The 27046-nt window shown below is 32.2% G+C and overlaps 1 protein-coding gene across 1 annotated transcript; it reads left to right on the top strand.

Annotated features, from left to right (window-relative positions):
* The first annotated feature begins 342 nt into the window (after window positions 1-342).
* LOC142349526 (uncharacterized) lies at window positions 343-26895 on the top strand. Its single transcript, XM_075401144.1, has 4 exons — window positions 343-1234; window positions 2893-3207; window positions 21601-23491; window positions 26222-26895. The coding sequence occupies exons 1-4, from the start codon at window positions 373-375 to the stop codon at window positions 26883-26885; spliced, it is 3732 nt and encodes a 1243-aa protein (XP_075257259.1). The 5' UTR covers window positions 343-372; the 3' UTR covers window positions 26886-26895.
* The last annotated feature ends 151 nt before the right edge of the window (window positions 26896-27046 follow it).

Genomic DNA, 27046 nt, shown 5'->3' with positions numbered 1-27046 from the left:
TATCCAAATTCTCAATCTTTCAGACGACTGATAAATATGCTTTCTTCATGAATCTTAATTTTGTTTCTCTTCTGTTTTTCGTTTTTTGATAATTTTATTCAATTTTTGACTGATAATTTTGCACCTAATTTAGTGAGTTTTTTCATTTGCGTGAATTGATTTTCGGTCGAACGTGAATAACCTCACTCTTTAAATGGGTTTTTTCTCCCTCAATTTTGGTTTTGCTAACTTTAATTTGACCAGTTCAGGTCAATTGGGGATGTGGTTCGAGGGCAGTCTTACGGTACACAAGTTTAATTTAATTAAAATTTCTCTTCTGTTATTGTTCTTGCTTTCAGATTTGAGTTAATTTTGTGCTTTGAATGCTTCGCGATGTCAGCTGAAAAAATTTCTGCCGACATTAAAGCTCAATTGCAGAATGAAATTGTTGAAACTAACGACGATGAGCGAAAAGTTGTCGAGAAGTTACAAATTGTCAAGTTTTTCTTGGAAAATGATGTATTTTACATCGGAAAGAAAGAACATCTGACCGATTTGATCTTCTTCCTGGGAACAAAAGTCGCGAAAATGCAGAAGAAAGACCCTTTAGAACGTGATTTATACATGAATCTGTTTCAAGATTTATTTGCTAAAAACTGCAAAGATTTTGTTTCCGTTAAATCGTATCGAGTTAAATTTCTGAAAGCTGTCAGAAATGTTCTAAGATACAGATTGATTCAGAAAAAGCTGAAAATTGATTTCTTGAAGATGTACTTTACCACGGCCGATGAGTTATTGCAAAAGCGAAAAGAAATGTTGGATTTTTGTCTGGATGTTTTGGAACTTCTGATTTTGAACAGCAGCGTCCGGCACTTCAAAACTGAAACTCTCGATTTGATATTTGAGCGGTTTAAGTCAACGCTTCTCGAAGGAGATTTAGCTGCAAATCAGAGAAAACTGGAATCTAAAAAGTTACTGTCAAAATTGCTGGTTTGGGGTAAAAATTTCGAACTCGATATTTTGGGCGAAACGGGGTCACGTGATGAGAGTTGGTACCGTAATAGTCTGGCAGGTTCCGAATCTTGGAGACAAAATTTGTCGAAAGTTGTCCAGTCGATCATGTTTGGGTCGCTTGTGGCGGCACAGTTAGAAGAAAGAGACAAGAATGAATATGTTGAGATTGAGCTGATCTCCGCACTGTCTGATGTCGTCAACTTAGACAGTTCAGAATCAGAGAAAATTGAAGAGCTTTATGGTAAGACAAAGTTTATTAATAAATTAACTTCCCTGTTAGACAAAGAATGTTATCTTGCAAAGCTGGTTCTTAGTGATAGCAATCCATTGAGCGATTCCAGTGTGATGAAAAAGAGGAAATCGAAACTAAAGATTTTACAGAGTTTATTAATTAGTTTCAAGGACATATTTGATTCCTATTTATAGAAGAAGAATAAGTTTCTTTGGTTCGTTTAATACATGAGTAATAATGAAAAAAAAAATCAAAAACATTATTAAATGAACCAGAAGAGGGCATATGGACGGGACCGTGTGGTCCTCACAAGCATCTACCCGGGCAAAACCCTGACTTATTAAAAATTACAGAAACAGAAAAATGATCAACAATTTTAACCAAATTTTATCTAAACTAACTTACCCAAAGTGCACTTGAAATTTCTAATTTGACTTCTCCTACGTTTAAATTATGAGGTATTCTGACAGCCTGAGGTTTTTGGGTAAGCGATAGACCGAAGATTTCGTCAGAGTCTTACTGGTGATCAAACGCCGAAAAGCGTCTGAAAATATCAACACGGCACATCAAAAGTCCTTCCTACAAAATTTCAGGGTTGGTGTTTCATTCACTCTTCTAATTTGATCACCAGGTAAAGTATTTCTGTCTTGGACCATAGCCCCCTTGTTGTTTATTTATCTAAATGAACTTGATGACAAGATAATTATTTTACACGTAGGAAGTTGTAATATGAAACTAAATTGTTTGAAGTCTTTTGTTTTTAAGTTTCTTGAAGTTGAATGTGTATGATTGGTAAATACTGTGAAGAATATGTACATTACTTGATCTAATTATACTGATAAATCAGGTTTCAGTATTCTGTTGTATAAGAACTCGAAAGCTTGAGAGATCAGCAATTATTTAAGATGCAGAAATACAACGCGAGGTACATACGGAACAACCAAGGACAAAACACAGGCGAATCACCCTCAGATTCAGTTTATTAAAACTCTCTTGAAACTTGAAAACTTTCTAATCGACTTCTCCATCGACTCTAAAGGCCAATAACATCTTTTCTGATAATTAACGATTGCATAGAAATATTGTTTGTTGCTGGGTTAAGATAGTCGGGAAAGCCTATAATTTAAAACATAATTACTACTTTGTAAGGTGGTGGCTATAATTTGGATTGCGCGCATCCGAAACCGCTCTAAGCAACGCTATTATTGATTACAATACTATCCACTTTAAATTGCACTTTGAGACAGCTAATTTTTAATTGTATAAATTATGTATTAAAACAACTAATATCTTATCCATATCAAACTTCTGAAAACAGTGCTTAACATAACTTTATTTCAAAAACCTTTTTTTGCTTCCTTAACTGCGATGATAACCTAGTTTACTTACTTTCGCCATTTAAAAAGATATTTGTTCGCGTACACCAAACAAATCAGTATGAGAAAATTTTTTCAGTTACTGATGTCAGTTATCTTCCCTTATGTGTACTTCAGCACATCTATTTTATTTTAAGAACAAATAATTCATTCAATGTTTATTGTAAATTTATCTGTTGATTGCTTTGTGATCAGCAAAAAAAGTACCATCAGATGGATGTTTTTTTTCTTCTGATGTTCATTCAAAATTCTATCTATTTTTCTTATTTTCTTATAAAATCTTATTTATAGGAAGTTGGCTATGGGAGTGCTCGCTGATTAGCAATGAATTAGTCAACCCAAGAGCAGCAGTCGAAGCCTTAATTGAAAGAATTCTCACAGATGGAAATTTGGATGTAGATACCAAGTGCCAGACTCTGTACTGCTTACTGGTTGCCCTGTACAAGTCATACGAAGCTTCAGTCTGGAAGGGAGATTTCGAGCCCCACTTTATGCTAAGGGCATCATTTAAGAAGATCGTTGCGTTTGTGGAGTTCTCTGACATCCGCAATTCCGAAGCGAAAGATGGTAATCAAGATGAAGAAGATGATACTGAGTTCTTGAATCGTAAGTTTGATTTTTTATTAATAGCCGCACAGCGATAGCTGAGGCTATTATTGGCCTTCTCTTGGTTTTTTACAATTCAAAGAATTTGATTTGTATTGGGGCGCTGTCTTAAGATCTGTTCACACATTTTCATGATTTTTGAAGTCAAATTGGAGTGGTGATTTTGGTCACGCCGAAACAGGAAGTGGAGCGGAAAAGCGAGTGGTTTTGCGGCGTGAATATTTTTCGCGCTAATTTTAAAGTAGAGTGAGAAAACGGTCTTTGAACAAAAATTCGCTTTCTCGCTTGTAGTTTTTTGTTCACATGCGGCAATTTCACTTTGATTTTTACTTTTTCTTTCGATTTTTTGGATCGGATATTTTTCCAAGTGGTTTTCCCAATCCATTAATAGTTCATTCTAGGCCTAGTTTTTGTTTGAACCAGATTTCTATTTCTCGCTAGTGATTTTTTGTTTACATGCGGCAGTTTGACATTGATTTCTGTTTTTTTTTCGTTACCTGATTTTTTCAGAAATGGTTTATAATTTTGAAGCCATATTTCTAAGTTAAAATGGGCTGCCGCAAATTATTTTAGGTTCTTTTTTCCTTGGTTCCTTCAAACATTTGTTTGTCGAATAAGTTAGCTGCAAACTTTGTCAGTCAAAAATTTCAAATTTTTTTAACTTATTATCGAAAAAATTGTAAAACAACAGCTATTGCTATGTGTGTCTTTTTATGCCTAATTTTTTGCTTGAACATTTTGTTTTAGAATGTTCTTTAGCGCTTGAGCAATTTGACTTCTGGAGTGATATTTTCATGCACGAATTCTCAAGTGTGGCCTAATCTAAGTAGCGTTTGTTTAAATTTTTATGCAGCTGATTTTGAATATGGAATTTTACTACTGGGTTCATTTCTTTCACTTGGATTGTTTCGGGTGTTGTATAATAGGCTCTCATGTCACCATTTGAGAAACTAGTAGATTAATTTATCCGGGCTTATTCACCCTTGCCCGTTGAGTCACTGCCTGTCATAAGAGTTCACAACCGACAATGTTTGATTTAACTTTGTTGGAAAGTTTTAATAGTTTTTGTAAAGATACTATTTATTTAATTTATCTAATTTATTTATTAATAGCTGCAAAGCGATAGCCGAGGCTATTATTAGCTTTCTCTTGTTTTTTTGTTTTGTCAACAGGATTTTTGGTATTGCCCTATGACGTCCCAAACACCACTTTGAATCTGCTTTTTGTTCATTCGTTCATGCAACTTCAACTGAATTGCGTGTGTGAGGTCATTTTTCACTCTTAGTCAAGAGTGTTTTTTCATAGCTGCAAAGCTGTAAGCTGAGCGCAGCTATACTGTGGTGCTCTTGTTTTTTGTTTTGTCGTCTGACGCTCTTTTTCGTCCAACATTTTGTTCTAGAACATTCTGTCGCTTTACGTTTTCAGACACTTTTTCACGCTTGATTTCTTGCTTTTCGCGTAATTTTAGAGGGCATAAGGGACGTGTAGCCTAGTGGTTCATGCATCCGGTTCCTACGCCGGTGTTGGGGTTTCGAACCTCTGCTTCGTAAAAACTTTTGCACTCAAAATTGTTCTAAAATGTACACACCCTTCGAATAAAAAGTGGCTGCGATAATTTTTTTCCAAATATGTTTCTCTCTGTATTTTACGGCACGTAAGTAGTGGAAAAAACAAGGGAACCAGCCACCAGTAAAATTTGACCCTTTCTCCTAACGCTAATCGCGCATGTCGAATCGGGCCAAATTTTACTGCTAACTGGTTCCCTTGTTTTTTCCACTACTATATATTAGCTCTATATTCGAACAAAAATCAATCGAAATCAAAATAAAATCAAAAAATCAAAAAATTAAAAATCAATCATTATTCTATGAATTAGTCTAAGAATGATTTTCACCCTTATTTATTCTAGATCTAGCTTCTATTAAGAAAAAGGGTCTAATCTACATCACAGATAAATTAAAGAAGAAGAAGAAGAACTAGTTTACTTGAATATTATACTTATAAACATGCTCTGTGAATTGATTTCTAGTATGACCATATCTATATCTATGAAGATAAATATATAGTCTACATTTCCTATTTCTAAATCTATATAATGATATATGTTTATAAACATTACACATACTACATGTTAGATATTGATCAGGATCAGAATAATTATATCCCAAATGTTCTATATAATCTTTCACTTTAACCATATTTTTACATACATAACAAGAATATTCTAATTCTTTACAATTATTTTAAAATTCTTTCCAAGGTTTATTTATGCACTTATTGCATTTCATTTTCATTTTTCGAAATTTTTTTTTAATTATTTCCCTAAATAAATGCATGATGTCTCAATCAACTAATACTAGTGTCATAAACTTCTGCGATGTCTGTAATTTATCCTCTGAAACAAAGAAGGGTTTATACAGGCATCAATCATACGATCTCAAGCATAAGGAACTATTGGAGAAAATGTTTGAGTCTGAAGAAGAAATCTTGGAGAGGGTGTATAATTCGGATGAAGATGATTATATTATTAAAACTAGGGCTAAAACCGAAGACAGCATCTACTCTGAAATTAAGTATGAATGTAAAGAATGTCATGAAGAATTTAGGAATAAAATAGCTCTAACTACTCACTCATATAGTCATAATCGTAAGTATCTAGAAAACACAGAAGACTTCGATATAAACTCCAGCCAGAACATGAGAGAGTTTTATATTACAGATAAAAGTGGGAATTCCATTGAAGGCATAGACGAAGTAACTAAATACTCTTTAGAAGAAATTAAAAACTGTTACCAGTTCAGAAAAGTTGAGAGTTTTAAATTTAAGATCACGGCTGAATGTGATTATAAGAAGAGAACCAAAGAAGTTAAAACTACTAAATATTCTTCAATACTAATTTTATTAATAATAATGCAATATATGAATATGGTGACTTCAATCGGTAGCTAGATTTCGAAAAGGAAGTATATGAAGGTTATGGTTATGATTGCGAGTTTCTTGGAATAAGAAGTATTCAGTTAAACATTGAACCAACTAAAGCATCTATTGGTAGTTATATAGGTTTACCTCCTGATCTCAAAAACTCTAAATCGATATTAAATATACGTAGTTATAAATACAATTTCTTACAACTAACTATAACTGCTTGGCTACATCCCGCCCCACACCATGCAACTCGAGAAAGTAAATATGTAGATAAACTAATTGAACCAAGACAACAACATGAAGATGATTTTGCTTATATAATAAGAATACAGAAATTGTATAATATTAATATTTGGGTATACACACCTTGTGGTGGGGGCAAAGTAGAATTGTTTAAACAAGTGGATGATTTTAATAAAGATAGAAAATATGTAAGAATACTAGTTTGGAGTAATGGTCAAATAGAACACTGTGCCCTAATAAAAAATATAGAAACCCTGTTAGATCGCCCAAATAAAAATAACATTAAATATTATTATTGCGATAGGTGTACCTATTGGTTTAACTTAAATTAAATATGATAAACACGAATGCAACAACTCATTCCAACCAGAGATTATTTGTCCTAAGAAAAAACACATTACTTTTATAAATGAACACAAACGTCAGAATATAAAAAATATTATAACTGCCGATATAGAATGTTGCATTGTTGAAGTCTCAACTAATGACTGTAAATATGTAATAGCTGAACATATTCCAATAGCTGTGGGTTACACCTGGCAAGGTAACTTCAAGCACTACTTCGGTCTAGGCTGCATCAAAAGATTTGCTAGAGATCTATTAGAAATAGAAACAGAGATTAATTTCAAACATAATGAAAAGATGATATTCACAGAAGATAAATTATATCATGAAACCAATAACACTTGTCATATCTGCAGCAAAACATGTATTAATAAAGTCATGTCATGAAACTGGTAAATATAGAGGACCAGCATGTAAAATATGTAATCTGAGGTAAAAACAACAAAACTTCATTCCTGTAATATTCCATAATGGCTCTGGCTATGACTTCAACCTAGTATACAATGAACTCTTCAAACAGAATAATGATAAAAGAGAAGTAGATAACATACCACTAGCTGCTGGTAAGTCTAAGATGCTTAGCATTGGTTGTCTCAAATTTTTAGATACTTATAACTTCTTAGCTATGCCTCTAGATCAAATGGCAAAGATATACGGATGTAAAACTAAAACATTATATCCATATGAATACTTTAGTTTGGATGATTATGACAGCGAAGCTGCCAATGGTAGCAAAGCTACCTACCAAGAAGCTGTAGGCAATCTAAAAATAGAAGACTTCAAATCCTCACTACATAATAAATTACCAACACAAGAAGATAACTTTAATAATGAAAACAGTCATAAAACTGGAAAAGATCTAACTATAGAGTATTTACAGAATGATGTCGAAATTTTAGACTATTGCATGAATATGTTAAATTAAGCATGAAAGAATTTGGACTCAATCCACTACACTATGTAAGTCTACCAGGTTATAGTTTTGATTGTTGGTTAATGTCAAGCGGTGTTACTTTAGATACATTACAAGATAAACAAATGTTAGATGATTTTGTTGGAGCAAAGAGAGAAGGCATATGCGGTATAATGGGAGATAGATATGTTAATAGTAAAAATATTAGGGAACCTGCTTCGCAGACGGCAGAGCATGGCGAAGCATGGACAAAGTCCCATGACCGAAGGTCTATCTGGTACATAGACGCAAACAACCTATACGGCTATGCAATGATGCAAAAGTTACCTTATAAGGACTTCCAGTTTACTACTACTACTACTACTCTAGATCCGCGAAGCGGGTTCCTCGATACAATATTAAATACTCCAGATGATAGTGATCATGGTTACTATATAGTTTGTGATATTGATTATACTAATGAATGCAAAGAGAGAACAGAACAGTTAGCACTAATGCCCAATAAGAGAAAGATAAATGATAATGATTTAGGTTACAGAGAAAGAGATGTGGGCACGGCAAGATCAGAGAAATTAATCTTAGACCAAAACAACAAAACAGAATATATGGTTCATTATAGGATGTTAAAGTTCTATGTTAAGATGGGAGTAAAAGTAACAAAAATACATAGAGTAATTAAATTTAAACAGGATTATATATGTAGAATGTGCGTAAATCCTCTACACTTCTTTCAAAGCAAGTTCTTCCAGGACGGAGAAAAGATAATGAAAAGTGTAAGTAAACCAACATTTAAGAATATAATTAGATATAAGGATTATAGCCAAATTGAATATATAAAGAAAAAAGTAGAATATGATTCTCCATTATATGTAGGTGTTACTATCTTAGAATTAAGTAAATTACACATGTATGATGTATTCTATAGTATTCTTCAACCATCTCTCAAAGATCTACAACTCCACTATGTGGATACTGACAGTTTCGTATTAAGTTATAGTGAAGGTAAAGTTAGTGATGAGCATATGGACTTAAGTAATCTAGACACACCTGTAAAAACTAATAATAAAGTCCCCGGCAAGTTTAAGCACGAGCTAGGGAGTAGGATTATTGAGGAATTTATAGCATTGTCCCCCAAAACATATAGCTTCAAAAATTATCCTAAAAACATTAAAGAAAAAGGAATAAAGAAGCATAATAATGCTAGGCACATAGATTTTTTAATGCATTAATGAATAATACACAGAGAACAGTAGACGAAAGCAGAATACAAAAAGTTGGTGATAACATGACAACAATAAAAACAAGTAAGATTAGTCTAAACACATTTGATGATAAAAGATTTTATGTAATTAATATTAAAAGCTATCCCCATGATGAGAATCTATATCTATTCAAACGAGATCTAGTAAATAAAATCTGCGAACGGACGAAGTCCGTGGCAAGCCAAGCAGGTTCCCTGATTAATACTACTTCAACAGAGTTAGATAATAAAGATATTAATGATAATAAATATAATAAAGACTTGTTAATAAATAATATTTTAGAACTAACCACTAATGATGATAGAAAGTTATTTGAAGTCTCTATTAGATTATATAATGTTCTATGAACAGACTGCATCTATGGTAAACCAAGCAGGTTGGGGTACCAAGGACTTCGTCCCTTCCCTGATCTACAAACAGACTCTGTCTATGGTTTATCAATTTATAAATCTAAATAAAAAACATAAAACTGATCAATAATATTCTATACCCACATTTATAAAATGATCAAATTGATCCCCGGGTTTAGTTGTTAGTACATTATAGACCATCATCTTTCCCAGATATATTCCCAAATCACTATTCCCCCTAGTTAATTTATTTTTGCCATATTCTAAAAATTTTATTATTTTACTGGATTCCCTTTCATCTAAATATTTAGAATAACTTGAAATGATTAATTCATCATGCCAAGGATCCATGGAATGGTTGATAAAATCTTCCATAGTCCGATATTGTTTTCCACAAGCTAAACACTCGGAGTAGTTTTCATCAATAGAATTTTCATTATCCATTTTCTTTTATTATAATTTTTCAACATATAAAAATGACTAAACTAGAAACACTCATAGAATTAAATAATCTAGAAAAACAAAACAGAAGAAATAGATTAGAAAATAAATTAAAACAACAAGAATATTATGGTGAAATAGAAGAGTTATTTGATCCTTTAACTAAAACTTTAAATGCGAACAGTGGACACAATCTAGCATTAAGTGAACAAACATTAAGGGCAATAGATTGGCAAAATCAAGAGTTAGATAAACAAACTAAGATGATCCAGCAATCTGGCCTCCAGTTTAATGAAGCATTAATGAAGTCCAACGACAAAGCTGTAGAGAAAGCTCGAGATAAACCAGGACTTTTAGTAGATAAAGACACAGCTCAAATTATTAATTTAATGTCAGTTCAATCTAACCCTTAATTAAAGTTAAAGTTCGGAAATTTAGTTATTGGTGAATTTGAAATGAATGGTGTTAAACTAATTTTTCAAGAAAATGCATTTATAGTTAAGGATAATATATATGAACTTTCAGATGAGTTCATAAACTTTCTTACTAACCCAAATATAAAATATGGTGAAATCGAGGAAGATGAAAACAAAATTAAAAGGTTTTTATTTGATATTGGATATGATTTAGGAAAAGGGGATAAGGAAAGCGCTAGATATAGAAAAATAAAACGTATAATAGGGGTAAAAGATGATGTATTTGGCAGGGGTTTAAATAGCAACCCTAACCCAAATAATCAACGAAGTTGCGATTTAAATCAGCGTAGCTGTGACTTCGTCAATGGTTTAGTAGAAAGACTAGAATTATTAATACTAGAAACAAAAGCTGGTCATGATGGATTGTATGATGAAATGCTAGATATATCTAAGCAACTATTATCTATGAATTTTATTAACCAAGAGCAACTAGATAATTTTGTTTTTAACTATGGTAAATAGGTGAAACCATGACTACGTCCATGAGCAAGCTCACAACTTCATTGATCAGGGAACCTGCTTTGCAGATAGGTGAAACCATCAGGGAACCTGCTTCGCAGATGACTACGTCCATAAAAAATGTGGAAAAACAACAACAACAATTACTAGCTAAAGAAGTATTCAGTCCTCAAATAACAAAGTTTAGAAGAGAAAGAATAATACCATTATATAAAGATGAAACATGGTCAGCTGATTTAATTGATAAGTCATCTCTAAGTAAATACAATAATAATTATAAGTTTATATTAACTGTTATAGATATATTCACAAAATATGCGTGGGCTATTCCTTTAAAGAATAAATCGGGTTTATCTATAACTAATGGTTTTAAAATAGTATTAAATGAACATAGAAAACCAGAAAAGTTATGGCTGGGTAGAGCTAGTGAGTTTTACAATAAAACATTTAAATCTTTTCTTAAAGAATATGGAATAGAGCTATATTCTACTTATAGTGATTTAAAGGCTTTGTTTATAGAGAGATTTAATAGAACATTATTACACATAATTAATAAAACAATGTTCATCAATGGTGATGGTAATTGGGTAAATATACTATATGATGCAGTCATAAGATATAACAACAACATTCATTCAACAATTAATATGACACCAGTTGATGCTTCTGATAATCCTGATAAAGTTAGATATATTATATCTACTTCAACTAAGATTGAACCAAAATTTAAAGTTGGTGATTATGTTAGAAATGCAGATAAACGTAATATCTTCTCTAAAGGTTACACTTCTAATTGGAATCGAGAATTGTTTAAAGTTAATGAAGTTCTAAAAACACAACCACCAACATATAAAATAGAAGATATTAATGGAGAGATAATAGAAGGTAAATACTATGAACAGGAACTATTAAATTCCGAGTTTGACTTTGAATCTAATAATAAAGTTTTAGAATCATTAAATATATTTCTTAATATGAATAATGACAAGAAATAGATTTAACCAAGCGAAACATCATATGAGGAATAGAAACAACTTAACACTAAGTAAGATAATGATAATAGTGATATGAAGGATACCTGTAAAATTACAAATGTTCATCCTCACATAGATGAAAAAGATGTTGTTAAGAAAGAGTATTGTGACAGTAACTTATTATCCTCTTCTAATAAAATAGACATTTTACGTAGAAACAACTGAATTAAGAAAAGGTGAATTTGATAAAGTCACAACTAAAACATTACAACTAAATGAAACACAAGTTGATGATGAACTAATTAATGAGTTTATTGAATCAACAAATGAAGTCACAAATACTGTTAAGTTTTGTAATAAAGTTGCTGCTGTTACTATCTCTAAATATAATCAATTAAAACAAGACTTTGATAATAATAAGTTTAATCAGAATATCACTAACATACAACTAGATGAAATGTTTACTACTGGGCTAAAAGAATTTAAAGAAGTTAATAAAAAGACTAATTCTTTTATAGATGAAGCACTTATAAAGAATAAGAGGACAATAGTACAATATATAATTGTTATACTTCTACGAAGTACTTTTTTGATAATAAAGAACAAGAAAATCTAGAGAAGCATTATGGTTTTAAACAGGAAGATATAACGAAAGAAATAGAAAGAATTTTTACTAATTAAAATAACCGAAACTATGACTAACCCAAAAGCACCGAGTGAGAGATTACTATATCCCAACTTGTCAACCGTTAATGAACAATACATAAACGAAAAGATTCAAGCTAATAATAAGTTTAACAACAATATTAACATTATAAAAGATATTAGAAATTATTATGAAACTGAAACTAATAACTATAATAAGAAGTTAAGTAGATGTAAGAATTATATTAACGTAGCTGAGATAACAGAAATAGTATTATCATCTATAGCAACAACTGCAAAATCAACATCAGTTGCATTAACAGGTATAGGATTACCTTATTCTATACCAACAGCTTTTGCTACAGCAACTGTTTGTCGTTCATTATCAAAAACACTTAATACTAAAATTAGAAATAAAATTATAAAATATTCACAAATGTATATTTTAAGTAAACAGTTTAGTGATAAGTTTAATAGACTATATACTAAATCAATGAATGATAATAAAATAGATAATGATGAGTATAATGAATTAGTTAAGGTGTATGAGGATTGTAAGAAGAACAAGAAAAACAAGCTGAGTGTTTTTTTAAACTAAAGTTGTTAGTGATTAGTAATAATAATGTTTTTAGTAATAATAATAATATTATTATTATTAATATTTATCCGTGAAGCGGTTACACCGATCAGGGAACCTGCTTCGCAGATTGATAATCATAAACATAATATAAATATAATCATAATCATAAATATATAATCATAAACATAAATATAAACATAATCATAAATTTAATCATGACTATAATCAAATAATTATCTCTTCTTAGTACCTAAGTATAACCCTCTTCCTTTTGCACTACCTTTATACCTTCACCAGTAGGTGCAAATTTACTAAATCAGGTGTGGCTGATAAAGCAGCTCTAGGGTTTCTACTTGCAGCTGCACTTCCTATTTTACTTGCTATTTCCAATGCTCTTACTGGTTTATTAGCAACTTTCTTTCCAAAGTTAACCGTAGCTCTACCAACACTTTTGAAGAAATCTTTCAATCCCTCAGCTTCTATTGTTGCATCAGATACGTTCATTGATTTATTCCTTCTACCTTTAGTGCAGGATCCTCTTAACATTTTAGTACCTTTTGAAGTGATAGCTCCACTTATATTATTAGTACCACTATAATGTCTACCACCAACACAATATGAATTAGTTTTGAACTTGTTTAAAAGACTCAGTTCTATATATAAAAAATAATGGAAGTTAAAAAGTATAATCTCTTTGTTGTTATTAAGCCTAAGCCTATGGGTTCCACCCGCGATCGAAGCTCGAAGCCCAGGGTTAAACCTAAAGCCAAACCCAACCCCCAAACTTAACTTGAAGCTGGAGGCTTAGCTCTAGAGAATATAAAGAAATTAGATATTATTTATGCTAAGGGTTTTGTTAAGACTAGTAGGAAATAGTTTGATTATCATTGATTTAGTCATTGTTTAGTCATTGGTTAAGTCAATAAATATATCATTTATTATAACTATGACTTAATTATAACTAAGACTATGTCTATGATATAATATCAACCATCTTATTACCATCACTATTCACACTAATAACCTTTCTAGTTAATGCTAATGCATGACATGTTCTATGAATGTTCTATGATTTATATATGGTTTTATATTATGTGGTAGCCCATTATAATCTTTATTAAAGCTAACAATCTATTTAAAAGCCTCATTATATTTATTGGTACCATAATTAATTTTCATTCTATCCTCGGGATAAAACTCACTACCAATCTTACAATAACATTCAGTAAAATTCATTACATCAAATGTACTGGCATCATGAGTTTGTTCATTAACATTATTGTTTTCAAAACCAACTATTATATATTGTGGTCTTTCCATACCACTTTCTATATCAAGATCAAACAAGAAGTTATTAGCATTGGGCACATTCTTATAAAATGTCTTTCTTTCATAATAGCTAAAGTCTACCTTATTCTTTTTACTTAAACCTTTTTTGCACAATAATTCTATTATCATTACTAGGATCAGTACTAGGCACACACCATGATATATATCTAATTTCTATATTAGCATCATTACCAACTGCACCAGGATTAGCATTAACTCTATATAGAGCTCCATCATTATCATTTAACCATATATAATATTTTCTAAATCATTTATGAAACCAAATAGATCACTCATCTTAATCATCATATACATATGACCTCGTTGTGCAGCAATATGGTCACCTTTTTTAAGTTGACTATCTCTATTGCCCTGATTTCTAACAAAACCACTCTCATATTCATCAACAGTACTAGTTAATAACTTATAGATCAATAGATTAGGATGGCAATGATCTACATATTCAATAGTCCTACCACCACTAGTTTCAAGCTTAATTGAACTAAACAATGCCATCATACCATAATTAACTAATCTGATATTAGCATCATTAGCAAATACACCACCAGCATCATCTGATACAACAAACTCTATCTCTAGATATGAATCACGCAAATTTAAGTGATTCTCTTCTCTATTGAGTATGATATTAATATTGCTATTAACCGCATTCATTGTTGCCAGATTATTTGGTTTATATTTTATAGTCTTACTTTTATGTATATCATTATTATAACCATAAGTTGTATCCAAAGTAAAATCCATTTTTATAAGATAAAAAATGACTGATAGTTTAATCTTAAGAGAACTGCAAAATATACATGATGCTTTAACTAAAACTAAAGAAGAACACACACTTAACTTTAGAATGATAAAGCCAACAGAAAAGTTTAACTTTTGTGAACCTATACTTAATAAAACAAAATTAGGTTTAATTAGATTATCTGTTTATAATTCGGTGTTAAATGTGAATAGAAGGAACAATCAATTCATATATGATATCAAGGGTGAAACATGGTCAGATACCCGTATTTTAGCTATTATACCAGGAGCATATGAATTATTCGAAATAGCAGAATTAATAAAAGAAGAAACTAATAGTAATGTTATAATAGAATCTGATAAGAATACAATGAAAAGTTTAATGGAAGTAAAACAAGGTGCAATTAATTTTGACATAGAAATTTCGATAGCCCCATTACTAGGATTTAGAAAAATAGTATATGAACAAGGTAAATATACATCTCAGAAAATTGTTGATATTATGGGTTTTAGTACTATTAGCATTCCTTGTAATGTGATATCTGGTGTTGAAGATAATGGGAGTAATACAGACATACTATATACTTTTACTCTAACAGAACCACCAGGCTATCTAATAAATATTATTGCAACTAATATCTTATATCAAAATATAACTAAAGATAGAATAGAATATATAGAGTTTCATATTAAAGATGAGCATGGAAGACCTATAGACTTTAATGGCGATGTGTTAAGTTTTACTTTACATCTGGTGTAACCAGCAACAACTTCGTTGATCTGACGTAGTCAGCTGACTAAAGGTCCATCAGTGAAGCTGCTTCGCAGATCTGGTGTAACCAGCAACTTCGTTGATCTAGTCTAAATTATAGATCTAACTCTAGATATTGATAAACTTAAACTAAACTACAATACTCTCCGATCCCAATTAATTCTTAGTTTACCATTAATGTTTTTTTTAGTTATATCAATGACAATATAATTATAAGGCTCTTTCCATACCTTTTTACATATATTAGCAAAATCATTATAACTAAGTTCAACATTATTAAAGAAATCTTGATATATCGATATGCTAGGAATTTACCTCTCTGTTCAAATAAAATAAATAGATTACAGTTCTCTCTAACACTCTGCCTATCCAGAGAACAGGTTTTGATTAAGATCTATCATATTGCAATTATTATGTCTACCTCTGCAAAAGTATTCATTAATAACTGGTTCTTTGGCTCTAACATCATCGAATATCATTAGTTTCTTTAAATCTTTGGGTAGTTTATCAGGAGATTGTAAATCTTTTATATCTTTAATAAATTCTATAATTGCTTTTGGGTCAACGGAGTTGCAACTTCGTCGATTATAACTTTCTAATCCATTGTATTGATCACCAGTAGGTCCGATATGTATAGCTTATCAAAATATATACTAGCTAGAATTAGTTTTTTTTAATAAGAATGTCTTACCACATTCACTAGGACCAGATATTATACATCTAAAGTTATCTGGGAATTCAGCTTCAGTAATTATATCATCATCATTTAGCCATGATTGTAGATCTTCATTTATATTAACAGAGATATTGTTACTAAGATCGGTGAAACCGCTTCTCGGATATTCTTTGTTGTTAGATTTACCCCATTGATGTTTTTCACCAAATAGATATAAAAAATTATCTTTATCATTATCATTAACTTTATCATTATCATTATCATTAACATTATCTTTATCATTATCATTAACATTATCATTATCATTAACATTATTATTATCTTTATCATTAACATTATCTTTAACACTATCATCATCTTTATCATTATTAGCAAAGCTACTTCGTAGATCATTAACATTATCATTATCTTTATCATTATCATTATCTTTAACACTATCATTATCTTTATCATTATCATTATCATTAACTTTATCATTAACATTATCATTATCAATAACATTATCATTAACATTAACATTATCATCTGCGAAGCAGGTTCCCTGATTAACATTACAACCTAAACAAAAGCAGTCATTATATATTCCTGGATATTTACATTGATTAACTAGAATATTTAAAGCACTTTTAATTCTAAATCCTCTATCAATAAGATAGATCATATATAAACAATAAGCCCCACAATAAGATTAATCATATTGTTGTATTCTCTCATTAGAGCCTAGATCAACATATTCTTCTAAAAATAATGGTGGGGTTTCTACACCAAAACTATCAAAGTAATACACAGGACCACCTTCTGTTCTTATAACTAAATACCAATGTGTACCATCTGTTGGATGTAGATTCATAATAATGTTGAAGTTAGGTTCCCCGGTCGGTGAAGCCGTTTCACGGATACTATGTGGAGTCTCATCTCTCATTACTATTTCAATTGGTGTTAGACTTATATCTTTACCTATATCTTTTATTCTGATATCACTCATAGCATTATTATCAATATAAAATTTATTATTGAATTCCTTAAAAGTTAGGATAAGCATTTTTATATACTAAATTTTATATATAAAAATGGATAAAGGCGGTATACTTTTTTTCTTATTATTTTAATTGGAATTTGTTATATAATATTTGATTCAATACCGAGTAAATATACAAAACTAGAGGAAAGCTTCGGTGGATTTATGAATAGGAGTCTAGTTAGATTTGAATATGAAAAGTCACCATTACATGCTATTGTTCATGGTGGAACTGGTACAGGGAAAACATATTTTATTAGACAATATTTAAAATTATACTTAGACCAAGATCTGAACCAAAACCAAGATCTGCGAAGCAGTTTCACTGATCAAGCTAAAAAATATTGTTATGGTGTGTAAAGATAACAGAGACTGGATAGATCCTGAGTCTAATAAGTTTTATACTGGGTTTAAATAATGTGATATAAATATGATCACAAAAAATAATATGCATAAATTTCAAAATTGTGTAATAGTACTTGATGACATGGGTGATAGGTTAAATAAGGATATAGCTTATTATTTTACTGAAGGTAGACATTATAATATTCAAATGATTGTAATGTGTCATAAACCAGCTCAAATAATTAATACAGCAAGAATGAGTTTTGATACTATTTATTTAACAACTTATAATGGACCTGACCTATTTAAAAACTTTAATGAGATATATAAATGTGAACATGACTTTATTAAAATAATTAGTGAGTTAAATAGTGACCATTATAATCGTACAGATGGAATGTCAGATGAACTTCGTTATGGTATAATTAAATATAATAAGAAGGAAAATACTTTTATTATTATTAATAGTAATAGAACAATGATATATGATTCAAGAGTTGGTTTCCTTGATTTAAAAGCTCTTAGTTTAAAAGATGATTTAGAAAGAGAAGATATAAATAAACTTATAGCATATATGAAACCACTCATGATAAATGCAACAGATAGAAATGTTTTATCATGATAACTGTATATTCTGTTTTAAAAAACTTCTTAAATCAAATATTATTAAAATACAGAATGATGTTTTAACAAGAGATGAATATGTGAAAGGGTATAAAAAGTTTATTAACTATTGGCGGAATTATCAGCTCAGGTTTAATTATATTTGGTTATATTTATCCCGATATAATATCAAGAAATGCTGGGAGTGTAGCAATGGGAGCAAGCACAATGTTGAGTAGAGTGAATACATTAGTTAACGTTGGATATGGAGAAGAGTTGGATAATGATCTGCGAACAGACTCTGTCTGTGGTTATCCAACGGATGAAGTCCGTGGCAAACCAAGCAGTTTGGTAAACCATGAACAAAGTTCGTTGGAGAACCACGAGCAAAGCTCGTTCACTGATCTGCGAAATGCAATACAAGAATATATAAACGACGAGGATGGGACTTTAAATAGAAAGGGAGGAAAGTTTTTAACCAGACTATATGGAAATAGTGAAGAGTTTAGAGAAGAGAATATAAATTTTGTTAGAGATAAAAAAGAATGAGACCTTGAATTGATTTTAGATAAGAGATGTAAAACTAATACACTCAATACGTTAGGAAATAAATATTTAGGAGAGTGTATCACATCTAAAGATAATACTAAAGATTTAATTGAAATCATGGCTAAATATCAGAGAAATGATTAGGTAAATATTATAGTTTACCCTATTATAAACGCTTTTAAAATGTTTAGAGTGTAACTATAAATATGGAAACATTGCTGTTTTAAAATATCATTATGAATCATGTCATAAAGGTAAAACTGATAAATGTTTGTGTGGTAATATAATACTAAGTGGTATCTGTGCTAATAATTTTTCTCCATGGGGTTGTTCTTTAAAAAATGAATCTAGTTCTAGCTCTAGTTCTGGTTCTAGTTCTATCTATGACTCTAACTCACACCCTAACCCTAACCTTAACCCTAACCTCAACCCCAACCTTAACCTTAACCTTAGCCCAGAAGTCTTAATTAGAAGTTGTAATAAATGTAATTATGTAATCCACTAACTGATTTTGATGAGAGTAAGTATACATGTAGAAGTTGTACTTAATCGTATATATTGTACTTCTGTTGCGAAATATGATGGGATAAGGGCTCATGTAAAGAAACGACATCCAGATGTAGAATTACCTAGAGGATTTAGTAGAAATCTGCAAAGCAGTTACACTTATCTGAGTGAGAAAACAATTATTCCTAGTTGGGAAAGCAAGACTGTAAGTCCTTTAGTTATTAGCCAAACTGAGGAAAGTTGTTGTTGTAACAAGACCGAAGGGCTTTCTTGTAAATATTATAATTTTGTATCATTTCTTATTAATAATGGAATAAATATAGAAAAAGTAAAAGAGAATATAACTTTATTGAAGAGTAGATAATTTGAAATAAAAGTATAAAAAAATAAAAATATATCAAAAAAGAGGGAATCACTCTTTAAGAGCGAAAAAGAGCGATCTTTCTACTGGGGGATCAGCCCGAATAAGATTGAATCGCTCTTAAAGAGTGAAATGTAAATTTTGCTTTGATTTTTTGATTTATTTTTGATTGCGATTGATTTTTGTTTGAATATAGAGCTAATATATAGTACTGGAAAAAACAAGGGAACCAGTTAGCAGTAAAATTTGGCCCGATTCGACATGCGCGATTAGCGTTAGGAGAAAGGGTCAAATTTTACTGGTGGCTGATTCCCTTGTTTTTTCCACTACTCACGTAAGTCTATTCTTTCGCAGCTACTCCGGCAATTTGCCGGCTATGTTTGTTCAATTCGTGTGATTAAATTTTGGTCGCACGTCACTTACCTCACTCACTCTCAAAAATGACTTCCTCTCTCTGAAATTGACGTTTCGTTACTTCAATTCAGAGATAAAGTCAAATGAGTCTGTTTCACTCTAACGGAAGCGTTTTCCAAGGCAACTAATAGAATCAGCGATAAGTTTCAGATAAGAATCAGGATAACATATTCTCAAAATACAACGGCTCAGCATTTTAATAAAGTTTTTTTGTCTGTTTCTTTAAATATAATAGAAATTGAAAGAAAAATTTCGCATTTTTCTTTTTCGCCTGTGAGTTCAAATTTGTTGCTCTGCTGTCAACTGTACTGTTTTATAACCAAAAAAGTTAAATTTTGGTCAGAACTGTTCTGGGAATAACTCTGGAAAGTTATTAGTTCATATAAATTAACAGTAGTCAGCCTTGTACGGGCTTAAATTTGAAGAATGGGTGAAGTTAATGGCTGAAGGAAATCAAATATTTCCCAATATTTACTCTAGATTTCTGTTTGCCATTAAAATGTCAAATTTGTTTTTGCGCTTCCAGCCTTTTCACTGAGTAGGAGGATAATCACATTGAATAGGTAACTGAAGATGTGCAGCTCTTATGAACAGGTTTTATTTTTTCGTTTCGTTTTACTGGTTTTGTGGTTTTGTATTGTGTGAACGCCTATTACCTAACCGCCTTTTTAATTTCATTTCGTGGTTCATTTAACTATTATTTTGATAGTTCCTACTGATTTTTTGTTGACAACTAGTGTATCGTAAGTTAAAAATACACAGAGTTGATTGAAGTTATGAAACCTAATTTCAGTGGTCATATTTCAGATTTAGTGGTCATATACCGTTTACCCCCATTATGGTAAAACTACCATAATAGGTGGTTATAATTATGTGAGAAATGCGACGAGTTGTTGCAGCTCTAAATGAGCCTGAGTATATGACGACTTCTGAAATGGGCTTCTTTTGAGACGTTTCAAAAAACAGGTTAAACCAGAATGCTTTTTGGTGGCGTTTTCATTCCAAATGGCTGTCGTGCCAATCAGCGAGAAAGAAACTTATATCTGTATAGACTTTTTAATTGCTCTCAAACCGTTTGACCGTTTTGTTCTGGAACATTTTTTCGGTTTTGTTGGGTGACTTTTTCGTACCCATCCCTAGTCATGTTAGTGCATCATTGAAGTTTCTCTGGCCTTCTAAATCATTTGTCTAGCCAGTCGTTCGAGATCAATTCATCCGACGTTCGTCGCTTTATGTTCAGAATTTGTTTGCAATCAATTTTATTTCAAAAATTATATTGATCCGGTGGAACCATGTTTTGTTGTAGCTGGAAGCTGAGGGGAGCTATATTCTGATGTTTTGAATTGTATTGGGGCGCTGTCTTTTTCTAAGATATGTTCACACATTTTCATGATTTTTAAAGTCAAACTGAAGTGATGATATGGGAATTTTTGTGCTGTTTTAGAAGTGAAACTGGACTTGTTGACCGTGGTAATGCTTCTGGATGGCCACGCTGTTTCCAAATTCATTCTTCCTCCGACAACAGTCGCCCTGAAAACCAACAACCCTGATTTCATTCTAGCTTCTCTCCGCCATTATATCACTGTTCAAAAACTTACAAAGTACTTCCGATCGTATTTTGTGCAAAGCGTCAAGTTCGTATCTGCAAATATCAATGAACAGATATTTGCAAAGATTGTCACTTTTCTAAATGCGTTTTGCGATTCATTGGACCTTGAAATATCTTCGGACCTGGTGCTTATAGTTCTTGATACGTTCCCAATTACGGGTAGAGATGTAAATGTCAAAAACGTGAACATAATATTGCAATTATCAAAGATATTTTTGGGCCTTGTAAAAGAAGAATCGCTTTCATTAGTCGACCAGTATACAGACAAGCTTCATGAAATAGTTGAAAAAATTAGCGCGATTGAGTTCAAGTCACAACTTATGGAGTATATGATTCCTTTGTTAAATCACTTGTATATGATATGTGCAATGATGAAGCCTTCCGATCTTGCAATTAAAGTGACAGAAATGATGAAAGCGGCCGATAATTTCACTACTTTGTTAGGAAAAGAAACGGATAAGAGCTTGTTCGAAGAATTTTCGACGCTTGCATCGGAATCGAGCAAAAAAGAACGCAAACGAAAAACGAATGATCTTGTCAAACAAGTTTTAACATCCGACTGGTCGAGCCAAGTTGAACTATTTTTGAAACATCCGCAAGTTTACAGTAACTCGAAGATTCAAAATTTGATTGTTAAGAGCTTGGATGAGATGAAAAATGATTGTTTGGTTCAGAAAAACTCGGAAAAAGTTCTGAATTTGTTAAATTTTTGTTCCTTGGACGGCTATAGTTTTTCACTGATATTGGCCAACGGGCAAGCAAACGAGAAACTTGCAAGCACTGTTTTGCGTCTCTTTAATATGAATAGAAAAACTCCAGTTTCTGAAATGGAGCCGATTGCTGAGTTAATTTTTACGATAGTTAAAGAAAAACCGAAAAAGTTAAACCAGGCATTTGGCAAAGCTCTGAACGGAATTTTGGCTTCAGAAGAAACTGAAATGTGTGGCAGCATTTCTCGTCTTTTAACTTTCTTAATCAATGGTTTGAAGAAATGCGAAAGCAGAAGTTCTGAAATTGAAGCGTACCGAATTGGAGTTTCATTGATTTTGCTCAAAATGTCCAAATTTGAAGCGTTAGAACGATCTAATTGGATGCCAAAAAAGTGCGAAAAGTTCATCAGCAAAAATTCTGAAGGTTTCAATTTTGATGAAAAAACGGAAGTTAACGTTGACATATTAGCTCTTACGTATAAATTGACAATGCTCAAGGGGGAAAAGTTTGAAGGTTCAGTTTTTCTGCAAATTTGCAGAAAGTTAGCATCGAACACTGAAATAACGTTTGTTCATCAACAACTATTGTCGCTGCTTTTCGATCAGAACTTTCAACGACAAGATTGCACAGAAAGTTTAAATACTGAAAAGGTTCTGGAAATTTTTGCATCTCTCGCTCAGCACGTCTCGTGTCGAGGTCTGATCAATCAACTAGCGTCCAAGGTTCCGAAAGAAGAACTATCGAGACTTGTTGATTTATGCTTCACAAAATTTGCAAAAGAATCATCAATCACTGAGACGAAAAATTCTCTAAATGGGAAAGAATCTCGCAAAATATTGCAAGATAATAATGGAGAACGTCTGGCATCTTTGTTGCAAATATTGATTTCAAAATTTGGAAGAAGATTTGGGAAAGAATTCTACTGGAGGATGAGTACTAAATTCTACGCCGTTTGTGATTTTGTCAGTGGCGAGGCAAAGATACTGTGGTTAAATTGCCTACTGGCTACGGCTCGGTTAGTTCTTATATATTGCGTGGTTGTTAGTATTCGTATATTAGTTGTTACAAAAAAATACTTGTTGAATGACTGCTATTTATACAGATTTTCAGATAGAGTATTTTTATGTTCGTGATTTTAAGATATGAAATCTTTTTCTTTTTAGCTTATATTCATGAATGTTGCCACACGTTTGTTATCAAAGTACGATGGAGTCAAAACTTAGGTTATTTAAAAAAACGATTACTTTTCGTTAACAAAAGTAAACGTTCAAATTTCAATTTTACATAAACTGCCTATTTGGGAGAATAAATTGAGCACCATTCTGATTACCGATTTTACTCAACTTTATATAAATTGACTGAAAATTGATAGAATTTAAACTGCTCAAAATTCTAAAAAGGTGACAGGTCACGTGTACTTGCGGAGAAAATTCAGATGAAATCCATGCCTCAAAAAACAGTAAGTTGTTTCCCATGTGAATTTTTCCACTCATAAAACTCATTAAGTCAAATTGAACAATTTTCGCGGGTGACACAACCTAATATTTTTTAAACGAAGACCGGTGAAACTTATATTTTTTCTGCGCAATTAACCCTGCGATCTCTCTAGAAACTGGAGTAGTTCAAATTCTATCAATTTTTGGTCGGTTCATACTGAGATCAACCGATATTGGGAATGGTACAAATTTTTATCTTCGAAAATAAACAATTTACTGTTAAAATTGTATAGAGTTTTGGATATATTGTTAGCCAAGAAATTATCTGCGGTTCTAGCCTTCTCATGGAACCTCGGTCTGTGAATCTGGGAGTTTGCTAAATATCAGAATAATTCTTTCGTGGATAGTACGCCCCCAAGGCGCAAGCGCCATAATTTTACATCGTAACGTGCTATCTAACAACACATAATTTGTAACGGGGGACATAGAAACACCGAGGGGGGGGGGGGGGTGGGTGGGGGCAAGGATGTATCCACTGGTTCATAAGGAATCTGACTGCAGGTTCGTATGAAAGTCTCTAATACATCACTACTATCTCATCTTGTTCTGGACTGTTGAAGTGTGTTCATATTGTAATCCTCAAAAGGTATGGTTGAATTTGGCCAAATTGCTTTTCGATGGGTTGTTTCTGACCAACTCAACGGAATCAGGATAAATCAATGAAAGGGATAGCATGATTTGTAATTTTTGTCTTTGCCAGTCTGAAAAGTAAAGTCCGCTGTTTCTAGTTCTAGTAAAGCCAGCTCTCATTCTACCAAGGCGACCGACTGCGTCTCCAAGTCTTTTGTTTGTTCTTCCATTGGTCGGTTATTTTTTTTCAGTAAAAAGTTGACATTTTTTTTGCCGGGTATTCGTCTGGGCTTGGTGGCTTATAAACACTTAACTTGTATCTTTAAATGCATAGTTGTCCGTTAATCTTTCTTTACGAGCAAAGTTGGCAATTAATACATTTCCTAATAGATGAAAGTAAAGTTTATAACTCTTGTACATTTTCCTATTACCGGCCTCGTTTAAAGCAAGTAGTAAATGGATTGCAATAAGTATAAAGTCGAAAAGCAGTTATCCAATGTTTGCATAAGAATTTATCTGGAATTTTGTGTTGGTGTGAATTCTGGTGAATTAATGGATAATCGCACCTATTTTTAAGTTTGAAAAACCATTTTCAATGCACAGTCGCTCGGAAATGTTAACGAAAACTACAATTTTTCAACCGGGCCAAAGAAACAGTTACTGGTATAGTATCCTTTGCTCATAGCAGGATGAACCAATGAAATTCCCAATACCAAAATAACCAATGTGCGAAAATACCCAATGCTATAATACCCCATTCATTCTCTTCGATCTTTGCATTCAATAATCCCAATACTATTTATTTTAATTAGTACTATTTTACGCTGAACAGGCTCTCACACGTTAAATCAGCATCTTTTACAACATTTTATTTTCGTGTTCCACTGGAAAGAATTGTGTTTGTGTGTGTGTGTCGGGGGGGGGGGGGGGGTTATTGCTTTTATAGCGACAAAGATGTAAGCTGAGCGCAGCTTTATTGCGGTGCTCTTGGTTTTTTGTTTCGTCGTCTGACGCTTTTTTTCGTTTTACTTTTTGTTCTAGAACTTTCTGGCGCTTCAGGTTTTCAGCCACTTTTTGACGCTTGATTTGCTTTTCGCTTGACCTAAATTACTCGCATTCAGAATTTGTCTGTTGCTAAAACAAATTTGATTAATATAGAGAGCGTTACGGACGTGTAGCCTAGTGGCTAATGCAGCCGGCTCTAACGCAGGGTGTTGGGGGTTCGAACCTCAGCTTCGTCAAAATTTTTGCACCAAAAATTATTCTCGAATGTACACCCCTTTGAAAAAATGGCCGCGATAACTCTTTTCTAAATCTGTTTCTATCTGTATTTAGGGCACGCAAGTCTATTCTTTTGCAGCTATTCCGGCATTATGTCGGCTTTGTTTTCAACATTATAGAGCTCATGGAGCCTTTAAGTGATGCTTTTAAATAGTATTACTAATTTGTATGGTTTGTATCTGGTTTGAATGGTAAAATTCAACTCAAGGGTTATAAAATTAAATTTAACTGTTCAACAAATATAAAATTTATTTTTAGTTATTTTAAATTATTAATTAACGATCGGGTAGAATATTAGGTGTGGTAAGGGTAGTTTTTCACCTTATGTATTTTGGCAATTGTTATCTCGCCTTGACACCGTATTATCTTAATTTGCTGTTTGAAAGATTTTTTTATAGGCAAAGCAACTTTGTGCTCATCCCACCTCAAGTGCGACTGATTATGCTCACCTTGGGAAAACCAACTAAAAACCCTACACTTGACGAAGCTATTCTTGACTGTGAAATGGTCCTGATGCACAACTTCCTGTCCGAAATGAACACAAAAGATATCACAGTCCAGTTGTTTTCAATCACGCTGTGCCGACTACTAAAAACTTTGTTTAGCTTGAGTGCCACTGCGCTGAAATCGTTACCGAAAGCCAACCGGAAACGTAAACATGACGAGTTGAAAGAGATATTGGACCAGGAATTTAAACAAGAGGCTGAACCTATTCCTAAAGATGACGACCAGGATCAGAATTCTCAAAATCCGGGAGTTTTTATATACGATAATAACCAGCTTACATCTGATCAACTTGAAAAGTTGATAGCAAAGTTTAGAAAAATTGTGCACTCGCTTAAGCTCTTACCCGACCAGGGCAAATGGGTTCACGCACAATTGATTAGTGCCTGTTTGGTCTGTTACCGACACCTTTCGTTGAAAGTGGAGCTTCAGAAGAATTTTTCAGAGTTGATGCAGTGTATGGTTGACTCTGTGAAGATTTTTGGACAATTTAAACTGGTGTTAAACAGTGCGGATGATTTTGATTTGGCTGTTTTGAATCAGTTTCAATTTAAATGAGTCCTCAAAATGTTCTTTTGTCAAGTACATTTGCTCTATTCATTATATACCTGCAAAGTTAATTATTTGACTATAACCAATCGATTGCAGTAACTATGCCGCAGTGGGGTGCTGAGTGTTCTTGCACGATGGGGCCTGGAGGGGTATTTGCCTGTTCAGCC

Source organism: Convolutriloba macropyga, chromosome 11, assembly GCF_964194025.1.
Source record: "Convolutriloba macropyga chromosome 11, txConMacr16.3, whole genome shotgun sequence".
Taxonomy (NCBI): Eukaryota; Metazoa; Xenacoelomorpha; order Acoela; family Convolutidae; genus Convolutriloba; species Convolutriloba macropyga.
The sequence above is the reverse complement of the archived record's forward strand: the minus strand, read 5'-3'. Positions and strand labels throughout refer to the sequence as shown.

What these genes read in the sequence shown, in the direction of transcription:
- LOC142349526 (XM_075401144.1), top strand. Translation starts at nt 373, where the DNA reads ATGTCAGCTGAAAAAATTTCTGCCGACATTAAAGCTCAATTGCAGAAT. An exon ending in GAAAATTGAAGAGCTTTATG is followed by an intron (nt 1,235 to 2,892) that starts GTAAGACAAAGT and finishes TCTTATTTATAG; the next exon opens with GAAGTTGGCTATGGGAGTGC. An exon ending in TGATACTGAGTTCTTGAATC is followed by an intron (nt 3,208 to 21,600) that starts GTAAGTTTGATT and finishes GTGCTGTTTTAG; the next exon opens with AAGTGAAACTGGACTTGTTG.